Source organism: Lipophrys pholis (genome assembly GCF_963383615.2).
Source record: "Lipophrys pholis genome assembly, chromosome: 12".
Lineage (NCBI taxonomy): Eukaryota > Metazoa > Chordata > Actinopteri > Blenniiformes > Blenniidae > Lipophrys > Lipophrys pholis.
The window spans coordinates 2737548-2750296 of NC_137641.1; the positions used below are offsets into that span (position 1 = coordinate 2737548).

At 49.2% G+C, this 12749-nt stretch overlaps 1 protein-coding gene across 1 annotated transcript in view; it reads right to left on the reverse strand.

Moving 5' to 3' along the window:
- The window catches only part of LOC308118180 (membrane-associated phosphatidylinositol transfer protein 2-like), a gene marked incomplete at its 5' end in the record, with an annotated part of 44630 nt that overhangs the window by 14271 nt on the left and 17610 nt on the right, over positions 1–12749 (reverse strand). Inside the window, 13 exon segments of the mRNA XM_080477470.1 lie at positions 1486–1617; positions 1717–1887; positions 3158–3333; positions 3880–4088; positions 4249–4368; positions 4857–5046; positions 5977–6130; positions 6226–6334; positions 6336–6382; positions 8726–8830; positions 9249–9344; positions 9527–9859; positions 12285–12518. Of these exon segments, the coding sequence (XP_080333596.1) occupies positions 1486–1617; positions 1717–1887; positions 3158–3333; positions 3880–4088; positions 4249–4368; positions 4857–5046; positions 5977–6130; positions 6226–6334; positions 6336–6382; positions 8726–8830; positions 9249–9344; positions 9527–9859; positions 12285–12518 (2076 nt within the window).

The window sequence follows — 12749 nt, forward strand, 5'->3', positions numbered from 1 at the left end:
AACACCTTTCACTAACTCTGTTAGGAAGCCTCCTAACACCTTTCACTAACTCCTTTAGGAAGCATCCTAACACCTTTCACTAACTCTGTTAGGAAGCCTCCTAACACCTTTCACTAACTCCTTTAGGAAGCCTCCTAACACCTTTCACGAACTCCTTTAGGAAGCCTCCTAACACCTTTCACTAACTCCTTTAGGAAGCCTCCTAACACCTTTCACGAACTCCTTTAGGAAGTCTCCTAACACCTTTCACTAACTCCTTTAGGAAGCATCCTAACACCTTTCACTAACTCTGTTAGGAAGCCTCCTAACACCTTTAACTAACTCCTTTAGGAAGCCTCCTAACACCTTTCACTAACTCCTTTAGGAAGCATCCTAACACCTTTCACTAACTCTGTTAGGAAGCCTCCTAACACCTTTCACTAACTCTGTTAGGAAGCCTCCTAACACCTTTCACGCACTCCTTTAGGAAGCCTCCTAACACCTTTCACTAACTCCTTTAGGAAGCATCCTAACACCTTTCACTAACTCTGTTAGGAAGCATCCTAACACCTTTCACTAACTCTGTTAGGAAGCCTCCTAACACCTTTCACGCACTCCTTTAGGAAGCCTCCTAACACCTTTCACTAACTCCTTTAGGAAGCATCCTAACACCTTTCACTAACTCCTTTAGGAAGCCTCCTAAGACCAGGAAACGTGGATAGGAAAGGAGATAGGAGGGAGTATTCACATACCCTCAGACTTGATGCTTATTCGCCGCTCCAGGAAACACGCCGCCACATGTGAGACGCACCCAGCATGCACTGCAGTGCGTCTCACATGGACAATAAATGGGCTGAGGTGGAAAGTAACAAATTACATTTACTCGAGTTCCTGTAATTGAGTGGTTCTTTTGTTTACTTGTACTCCTGCTGTCAAAAAAGTTTTACTCTGAGTACAATTTATATAAGCTACATTTTACTTTACCTTGAGTATATTTTTATCAAAGTAATTGTACTTTACTTGAACAGAATATTTCATTAGTCTTTCCACATGTGGACACGATGCTGCAGGAACTATTCACCAAGGATCCTACGGGATCCATTCCTGATGAACCAGAATGTAATTCCACCCCCTTGTGGATCAATTAGTGTACTACAGCCACAGACTTATAAACCAAAAAATGGCCGTTATGACCAAATACTTAAGCATTTCCTAATTTATCGCAAGTTTTATCATCAACACTCAGCAGCACAAGGATTTTTATGGGTTAACAAGCTTCATTCCGAAAATACATGGGTGATGTGTTCAGGTGCATCACGTAACTCTGACCTCTCTTTCTACATTTGGTGGGTGCGGCTTTATTCAGGTGCTCAATTGTCTGGAAATCACAGTTCATGAGATCAAATGAAAGTGACGTTTGGCCACAGTCGTTCCCATCAGTGGTTGCTGCCGCTGAGACTCGTCTGGTCACTCTGAGATCGTTGAGGACGTGAAGACGAGACTCACCGTCGGCGTGCTGCTGGCTGTTCGGCCAGTTCAGGACAGGGACGGCGATGGACGTCTCGTTCAAGCTGTTCTCGTGGCAACGGTGCAACGCCGCCTCCGCCAGGAGCTGAGGGTTACTCTGTACTGTCTCCACTGAGGGACACAGGAAGGAGCGTCTCAGAGTGTGTGTGTGTGTGTGTGTGTGTGTGTGTGTGTGTGTGTGTGTGTGTGTGTGTGTGTGTGCTCACACACCCAGCAGCGCCGAGTGCCCGTCCCCTAGAGGGAAGCGCTGGTATCGCGGCACGCTGAACGGCGGCAGCAGGTAGAAGCGTTTGTCCAGCAGAGGCTCCAGACGAGACGCCGACGGGTCGGCGGGGTGGAAGAGGTTGTAGAGCTGCTGGCAGGCCGGACGGAGCGCCGTCACTGCAACACACACACACACACACACACACACACACACACACACACACACACACACACACACACACACACACACACACACTTCTTTTAGTTTCCACTTGATTTCTTCAGTGACTGTTTGCAGTTTAGCTTCAACCCGACGCTGCAGTAGAATCCTGAGGTTCTGCTCAGTGACTCAGATCTTCTGTTTTGTTTCAGGGGTTGAAGCTCCATTCTGATGTTTCCCCTCCAGAACCAGAACTCCATCGTGAGGAACCAGTTCCATGTGTTTAAACATCGACTGCTTCGTCATTAACGTGTGACTGATGTCACTGATAAGAGGAAGCCGCTCCGCCAGGATAAGAGCTGTCCTCTCTTTCCCTCCATCCTCCTTTTTCTTCCACGTTGTCTCGATTCTGTCGCTCATATTTAACAACCGCTAGAAAATGGATCAACACACCGACTTGTGTTGCCAGATATGGAGGGTTTCCAAACTCTCTTTCCTTTTAACTTTGATTATTTGGTGCTTTTCTGTGTTTATGAGGTGTTCATGGTTACACATCTAATAGTTTTAGAGTTTTAACATGATTCCTACCCAGGCTGAGATTTGGGCTGGTTTTTATCGAGGTGTGTGGGTTGGACCTAGTTTGGGCTGAAAACAGTGAGTCACATCTGGCAACCCTGGAGCCGGCCGGCGTGGCGTCCAGACTTACTCCTGTCAACAGCGTCGGGGTCCGATCAGGTTCCCTCGGTCTGATAGAAGTCGGGATTAAAATGAAACGTGAACAATCAAGCAATGAAATCGGATCCCAGCATCAAGGTGGGCGGAGCCTGGCGTTGTGCTCGTCTGGCTGGTTTCAAACTATTTGACTTGAGTTATCGTTGAGACTAACTACAGACTTGAAAACACTTTTTTTTCTACAGATGTGATTTTACTTCATAATCCCTTGTAATCGTTTTAATTTTTCACGATTCCAAATGCATTTATTTATTTTAATGGTTTCGTTTTAAATTCTACATTTATTCTCCTGTTTAATATCCTTGTCTTTTCTTAGTATCGTGTTTTAGTCCTGTCATTTAAATGTCATTTGATGTATTTTTTTATTATTTCCTTGCATGAACGCAAATAAACTTGCCTCACATAAAAAAGTAAGAAATGAAGATTTAGTTGAGCTCAAAGAACAAAGAGAAACAGAAAGAGAAAACTGGAGATATGTGGGTGAAGCTACTCCCAGGTTCAGTGACCTCCGTCAGAAGGACGACCTCTGACCTCTGACCTCTGGCAGACGCTCACCGTCCAGGGAGGGCACCACGGTCTTCCTCAGCGCCAGCACCAGCCCCAGAGGGGAGCCGAACAGGAAGAAGTCAGTCACCTCGAAGTCCAACTTCCCCAGAGAGCCGCCCTCCAGCATTGTGCTGTTGCTAGAGCGGCGGGAGCCAGGCTCGCCCAGCAGAGCGCTGGAGTGAAGGCTGGGGAGCAGGACACAAGTTAGACACTCTATATACTGGACTGTGGTGAGGAGGATGCTCTATAATCTGGACTGTAGTGAGGAGGATGCTCTAGAATCTGGATTATAACAATAGGAGGACGGCCTATAATCTGGATTACAGTGTGAGGAGGAGGCTCTATGATCTGGATTATAGTGAGGAGGATGCGCTATAATCTGGATTACAGTGGGAGGAGGGGGGCTATAATCTGGATTACAGTGAGGATGCTCTATAATCTGGATTATAGCGGGAGGACGGTCTGTAATGTGTATGATAGTGGACGGAGGATGCTCTGTAATCTGGATTATAGTGAGGAAGATGCTCTATAATCTGTATCATAGCGAGTATGCCGCTCTATAATCTGTATCACGGCAGGGGAAGGACGCTCTATAATTTGGATTATAGCGGGGGTGCTCTATAATCTGGATTACAGTTGGAGGGCGCTCTGTAAACTGGATTATAGTGAGGAAGATGCTCTATCATCTGGATGTTAGTGGAGGAAGATGCTCTACTATCTGCATGTAGTACCTGGACAGGAAGGCCTGGTGGTGTTTGATGGTGTCCAGTTCGTACGTGGATGAGTCGCTGCGTTTGCGCGGCGGCGGCTTCTTATTGTCGTCGGAGCAACGAGGAATGTCGATGTTACTGCGGCTCAGCTGGCGACTTCCTTCCAACGAGGGCGACGACGACGGAGACACGCTGTTGATGACAATACCTGGAGAGAGGAGGTCTGTGTCCTGAGAGGGGACACACACACACACACACACACACACACACACACACACACACACACACACACACACACACAGAGAGCTCTGAGCTGTGCGCATGTTTTTGTATATGTGTATGGGTGTGTGTGTGTGTGTGTGTGTGTGTGTGTGTGTGTGTGTGTGTTACCTGTACACTGATGGTGCTTCCTCGCCTGCTGCTGTTCTGACTCTCTGACACCGTGACCGAGCTGCTGCACAGAGCGTCGAAACCCAGGATCCCTCCGACACAGTCCCCAATCACACACACCTGCACACACACACACACACACACACACACACACACACACACACACACACACACACACACACACACACACACACACACACACTTGGGTAATATTATTTATATATCGACTGAACTGTACTGAAGGGACTATTCAAGTAACAATACTTTGACATAGCTGAAAAAGTACTCCATTACAGTGAAAGTACTCTTGTTGAAAAGTAATGAAGTTCTTCTTTCGTAATTAAACTGGATTTAATTAGAATTAAAAGTGGTGTTAAAGAATACTCAAGTACAAGCAGTGTTGATTGGAGTAAAATGACTCTATTACACTGAATCAACTGTACTGGACTACAAATACTAATTTTACTAAATACTAAATAAAGTAGATTATATGATGTAATTTGTACTAAAGTAAGAGTAATCCAAGTACTGGTGAGTGAATCAGTAATCTGAGTGCATGTGAGTGTGAGTGAGCCAGAGTAATCAGAGTACTGTGCTGCTCTCTGTACCTGCCCGCTGAAGGCGGCGCCCTCCGCTGAGCGCAGGAAGTCAGCATACACCTGATTGGCTCTCAGGATGACGGCTGCCACAGCGTCCTGGTACTGCGGTGCCGACGTGGCGAGCAGCGGCAGCGCGGCCAGCGGGATGTGGTCCTGGCTGCTGGACAGACAGCTCGCATCGTAGCTGTACGGACTCAGACTGGACACAAAGTACCTCATTACTGCTGCAGAGCAAGTTACTCATCACTGTGATTACATTACCAACTCAGTCAGTTACTGAAGTTTACATTTGTTTGTTACTTTTGTTGGCGATGACAACAGTTGTAGAGCTGCTGATGCTCACCGAAACACACCGGCTGCCATTAGCTTTAGCATTAGCTGTAATATTAGCATTGCCAGAGTAACTTTAAGACAATAACTGCTGAAGCTAATTGTTGCTCCACAGACGACTTTTGTTGTGGTGACTATTAGCTTTAGCATTAGTCGTCTGATCTCACCTGATGATATTATGATGCTAGTTTGATGCTAACCTGATGCTAACCTGACATTAAATGTTAGCGTGATGCTAGCCTGATGTTAGCCTGACATTAGCCTGATGTTAGCCTGATGCTAGCCTTAGATTAACCTGATGCTAGCCTGACATTATCGTGATGTTAGCCTGACATTAGCCAGGTTTTAGACTGACATTAGCCTGATGCTAGCCTGACATTAGCCCGACATTAGCCAGATGTTAGCCTGACATTAGCCTGATGCTAGCCTGATGTTAGCCTGACACTAGCCTGATGCTAGCCTGACATTAGCCAGGTTTTAGACTGACATTAGCCTGATGCTAGCCTGACATTAGCCCGACATTAGCCAGATGTTAGCCTGACATTAGCCTGATGCTAGCCTGATGTTAGCCTGACATTAGCCTGATGCTAGCCTGACATTAGCCTGATGCTAGCCTGACATTAGCTTGATGCTAGCCTAACAATAGCGTGATGTTAGCCTAACATTAGCCTGATGCTAGGCTGATGCTAGCCTGATGTTAGCGTGATGCTAGCCATAGCTGTACGCTGTGTCTTGAGGACGTTGCTCAGCCAATTGCTGTCGCCCTTCAGCAGGTTATTAGAAAAGGTAAGAGTCTCACTTGGACACCAGCGAGAAGGCGTCGACGCACACAGCGGGACACGGCACCACCCTGATGGCGAGGCGGCCCAACGCGGTGGGATAATGAACCCTCATCACGGCCTCAAAGGCTCCGCTCAGCGTGTTCACGTCGCCCTGCTTGTTGTTCTGTTCACCTGCAGGCAAACCAGGGGGTTCATAAACCCACAGCAGCCTGTAGGGGGTGATCTGTGTTTAACCTATTGCTGCCTGAAGGGGGCGCTCTGCGTACCTGAGCCGGTGTCCAGGATGTTTCCTCCGTGCAGGACCATCACGAGGACGTGGATCTTGGACGGCTGCAGACACTGCTGCGATGAACAGTCCTGCACACGGCGAGCGGAGGGAAGTTTTAATGAGTTTCAATGGAGTGAAAGAGGAAAGAGTTGTGGCTGCTTCAACACCAAACTGGCTCCTCCAGGTCTTTGTGGACCTGCTTCGTCGTGTCGGAACAGGAAGTGGTCGTCTACAAACTGTGGCCACCAAGCTGGGAGCATGAAATCGTCCAGAATGACTTGGAATGCTGAAGCTTCCAGAGTTCTTTCACTGGAATTCACGGTGCTTTTCCACCAGCTCCTCCTCGGCCCTGCTCGACTCGAGTCACTATGGACTCTTTTTCACTACCTGTTAGTACCTAGTAGTACCAGGGACTTTTCTGCTACCAGGTACTTTCCTGGTCCCTTCTCCAGGTTCCCAGCGAACTGAGGCCAGTAGAAAATGTGATGTCGGCAGACGGCAGCTGCTGATTGGCCGGCGCGTCACAACACAGATGAGTCAGGAGAGCGTCTCGTTCTGCCGCCGTTTTTAAACCGATCACATCCAGAGATGAAGCACAGAACTCTGGAACCAGTAGAGCAGCGAGGAGCTGCAGACGTTTCTGTGTCTGGAGGCGACCGGAGGAGTCAGGAGGTCTCCCACCCACTGATACCACCGGTGTTTCGGATTAACCTGTTTCCGTGTTAACTGGTGACCGGCTTCCTCCAGCGTCTCCTTTTCACATCAGATGTTAAAAACCCGACCAGAACCCGTAGCTGTCCTGAAGAAAAGACGTTTAACCACATTTCCATTAAAGTTTAAAGTATCGCAGCGTTTTTTTGGTCATTTTAACTTCAGCTGCTGCTCACGGCTGGCGGCAGAAGTCACCAGTGAACAGGGGCACCAGTGAAGCCGAAACACTGGACAGTGAAGCGCCATTGTAACAATCCACATTTTGTAATATTATTAATAAATATATAAAAACATAGACTATTTAACTTATTACTTGAGCTGATATCCAATGCATGTTCACTCCGTATCATATCGGGGGGATTACTGGTCCACGGCGGGGAAAAGCTCTGGTGACTCCGCCCACGCCGTGGTTGTACTATATTGCATTGGAAAATGAACGAAATTGAGTCGAGTCGAGTCGGGCTGAGTCGGTACGAGTCGGTACGAGTGGAAAAGCGGAATAAGAGGCCAACCCGACTAACAGAAAATAATCCCAGACAGAAAAGTGGGATTTCAGCCACTTTTGTTTCCTGATTTAACTTTGGTCTCTTCAGAGTCCCACATGAGAGTCAAGTCACTTCTTCTTGGTGTTAACATGTACACTATATGTTTTAACATATATTTATTACATATATTCATTACCTTCGCCAAAAATAGTTGTGTTTTTGTCTGCGTGTATATATTTATTTTTTAACTATAGTTTGTATGTATGTAGTTTATTTATTCAAATTGCATGAAATTTCCAGGGATGATTTGTCCAAGTCCAGATTTTTGTCCAAACACCTTCAGTTTTAATCCGATTGAAGTCAAACCGAGGACAAAACATTCCGTCTCCTTTTCCCCATCCTGACCGCATTCTGACAAAAATACCCCCCTGACCTTTGACCCCCAGCCGCTACCCAGGTTAATGACCTCACTGTATCAAGCGGCCTATCAGAGGACAGGGACAGAAAAGGGAACCTTCTGGTTTGACATCAATCGGATTAAAACTGACCGCATCATGACGGAAATATAGTTTTTCCCTTTCTGTGATGTAGACCTTGACCTTTGACCCGATCGCTCTTAACATCCTTTGATTCCCTGAAAATGTCACGCGATCCGAGTGAATGATTTTTGCGAAACGTTTGTAAAATACATACAAACATATGTACAAACAAATAAACAAGCAGACAAACACAAACAATCATAGCCGAAGGTGATAAATCTGTGTTACAATAAAATAAGGAGACTTGAAGCGACTTGGCCAGAGGAAGTGACCTGAGCCTTCAATGTGGCTCTGCTTCAGGGCTCTGGTTCAGCAGGTTTGATAACGAGTGTCTGTACCTCCATCTGCGACTCCTGGTTGTTCATGCCGGGTTCCGGATACAGAGACTCTGTGGACGAACACAGCAGAGGACAGGATTAACACTGGGCTGGGGCCGACCGGAGGCTGAGCTGACCAGAGGCCGACTAGAGGCCGACTGGAGGCTGAGCTGACCAGAGGCCGACTGGAGGCTGAGCTGATCGTACGCTGACCAGAGGCTGAGTTGACCGGAGGCTGACCGGAGGCTGAGCTGACCAGAGGCCGACTAGAGGCCGACTGGAGGCTGAGCTGACCAGAGGCCGACTGGAGGCTGAGCTGATCGTACGCTGACCAGAGGCTGAGTTGACCGGAGGCTGACCGGAGGCTGAGCCGACCGGAGGCCGACTGGAGGCTGACTAGAAGCTGACTAGAGGCCGACTAGAGGCTGATCAGAGGCTGACCTCACCATGAGCTTCGTCCACCTCCATGGTCTCCATCTTGTCCATCAGGTCAGTGGAGCTCCACTTGGTGATTTCTTTGGAAAACATTTCCTCGTTGTCGGAGAAATCCTCTGGAAGAACACAGAAAACCTCCTGTTAGCCGTCTCACCGGTCCAGGAGCAGAACAGGAGCAGAACAGGAGCAGAACAGGAACAGAACAGGAACAGAACAGGAGCAGAACAGGAGCAGAACAGGAACAGAACAGGAACAGAACAGGAGCAGAACAGGAGCAGAACAGGAACAGAACAGGAGCAGAACAGGAGCAGAACAGGAACAGAACAGGAACAGAACAGGAACAGAACGGGAACAGAACGGGAACAGAACGGGAACAGAACAGGAACAGAACAGGAACAGAACAGGAGCAGAACAGGAACAGAACAGGAACAGAACAGGAGCAGAACAGGAGCAGAACAGGAGCAGAACAGGAGCAGAACAGGAGCAGAACATTGAGTTTTCAATCCGAGCCGTTTTAGCAAGAAGCTGTTTTACCGTGAGCGTCAAAGTACTCGTCATCTGTACTGTCCTCTGAGTCCCGAGCGATGCTCTGCATCCTCCACTCAGAGATACTCTGGTGAGACGGACTCCCTGCTCACACACACACACACACACACACACACACACACACACACACACATGATTATTTTTATATAAATTACTATAATCCTCATCATAGTAATCATCACCATCATAACACCATCTTCATCATCATCATCATCATAACCACCACCATCATCATCATCTTCCTCCTGCTAGCGCTCCGTCCTCACCTCCTCTCTTGGACGACCTGTTAGAGGACCTGGAGGAAGTGGACCACTGTTTGGTCAGCTCTCCTCGTGTCTCCAGTGAGTCTCCCAGCTTGGCCCCGCCCCCCTCGGCCTCGGCGGCGGCGGTCTGGGCTCCGGGCTCTGGGTCCCGGCTGGCTGAGGAGCCGTTGGCATCGGACGCGGCGTCCTCACTCTGGCTGAAGTGGGCCATCTTCTTGGCCAGGGCCAGCTGCGTCTCCAGCTCCAGCTGCCGGACGTCCTCGATGGTCAGACCGTACCACTCGTCCTGCCAGCACCACGCCTGGCGGTGCGCTCGCACCATCACCTTACGCAGACCTGCAGGGAGGGCAGGGTGGGCGGGGTCAGGGACACACACTCCACCTGACACACACTCTGACACACACTCCACCTGACACACACTCTGACACACACTCCACATGACACACACTCTGACATAAACTCCACCTGACCCACACTGTGACGCGCACACTCTGACACACACTCCACCTGACACACACTCCACTTGACACACAATCCACTTGACACACACTCCACCTGACACACACTCTGACACGCACTCCACTTGACACACACTCTGACACACACTCTGACAGACACTCCACTTGACACACACTCCACCTGACACACACTCTGACACAGACTCCACTCTGACACACACTCCACTTGACACACACTCCACTTGACACACACTCCACTTGACACACAATCCACTTGACACACACTCCACCTGACACACTCTGACACTCACTCCACTTGACACACACTCTAACACACACTCCACCTGACACACACTCTGACACACACTCCGCCTGACACACACTCTGACACACACTCCACTTGACACACACTCCACTTGACACACACTCTGACAGACACTCTGACACACACTCCACCTGACACACACTCCAACTGACTCACACTCTGACACACACTCTGACACACACTCCGCTTAACACACACTTTCCTGACACACACTACGCTTGACACACACTCCAACTGACACACACTCCGCTTGACACACACTCTGACAGACACTTCACTTGGCACACACTCCACCTGACACACACTCCACCTGACACACACTCTGCCATACACTCCACCTGACTCACACTCTGACACACACTCTGACACACACTCCGCTTAACACACACTCCACCTGACACACACTCCGCTTGACACACACTCTGACACACACTCCACCTGACACACACTCCGCTTGACACACACTCTGACACACACTCCACTTAACACACACTCCACCTGACACACACTCCGCTTGACACACACTCTGACACACACTCCACCTGACACACACTCCGCTTGACACACACTCTGAGAGACACTCCACTTGACACACACTCCACCTGACTCACACTCTGACACACACTCTGACACACACTCCGCTTGACACACACTCTGACAGACACTCCACCTGACTCACACTCTGACACACACTCTGACACACACTCCACCTGACACACACTTTGACACACACTCTTACACACACTCCACTTGACACACACTCCACCTGACACACACTCTGACACAGACTCCACCTGACACACACTCCACTTGACACACACTCCACCTGACACACTCTGACACGCACTCCACTTGACACACACTCTGACACACACTCCACCTGACACACACTCTGACACACACTCCGCCTGACACACACTCTGACACACACTCCGCCTGACTCACACTCCACTTGACACACACTGACACACACTCCACCTGACACACACTCCGCTTGACACACACTCCACCTGACTCACACTCTGACAGACACTCTGACACACACTCCACCTGACACACACTCCAACTGACTCACACTCTGACACACACTCTGACACACACTCCACTTGACACACATTCCGCCTGACACACATTCCGCCTGACACACATTCCGCCTGACACACACTCTGACAGACACTCCACTTGACACACACTCCACCTGACACACACTCTACCTGACACACACTCTACCTGATACACACTCCACCTGACACACACTCCACCTGACACACACTCTGACACACACTCCGCCTGACACACACTCTGACACACACTCCGCCTGACTCACACTCCACTTGACACACACTCTGACACACACTCCACCTGACACACACTCCGCTTGACACACACTCCACCTGACTCACACTCTGACAGACACTCCACCTGACACACACTCCAACTGACTCACACTCTGACACACACTCTGACACAGACTCCACTTGACACACACTCCACTTGACACACACTCCGCCTGACACACACTCTGACAGACACTCCACTTGACACACACTCCACCTGACACACACTCTACCTGACACACACTCTACCTGATACACACTCCACCTGACACACACTCCACCTGACACACACTCTGACACACACTCTACCTGACACACACTCTACCTGACACACACTCTACTTGACACACACTCCACCTGACACACACTCCACCTGACACACACTCTGACACACACTCCACTTGACACACACTCCACCTGACACACACTCTACCTGACACACACTCCACCTGACACACACTCTGAGAGACACTCCACCTGACACACACTCCACCTGACACACACTCTGACACACACTCCACTTGACACACACTCCCCCTGACACACACTCTACCTGACACACACTCCACCTGACACACACTCTGAGAGACACTCCACCTGACACACACTTCACTTGACACACACTCTCCGGGTGGACTCACCCACGTCGTGGATGAAGCGTTCGATCTTGGACTGCATGCCCCAGTATCTGAACTCCACCTTGCACAGCTTGTAGGCACACATGACGGCGTTCTGTCCTGGGTTCTGCTCGATTTCCTCGATCCAGTCCTCCGTCAGCGGGCCGCGGCGCGTCTTCACCGACTGGTAGAGTCTGGGGTCTTCCTCCACCAGGTACTCATGAGGAGCGATGTAATCCTTAACGATGTCAATGGGATCTGAGGAGGGACACCAGAAAATACTGAGCCCGAGGAGGACTGGAATCCAGATTATACAGCATCTTCCTTTCACTAACATCAGATTATAGAGGATCTTCCTCCTCGAAGATCAAATCATAGAGCATCTTCCTCCTCTAATATCAGTTTAAAGAGGATCTTCCTCCTCTAACATCCAGATTATAGAGCATCTTCCTTCTCTAACAACCAGATTATGGAGCATCTTCCCCTAAA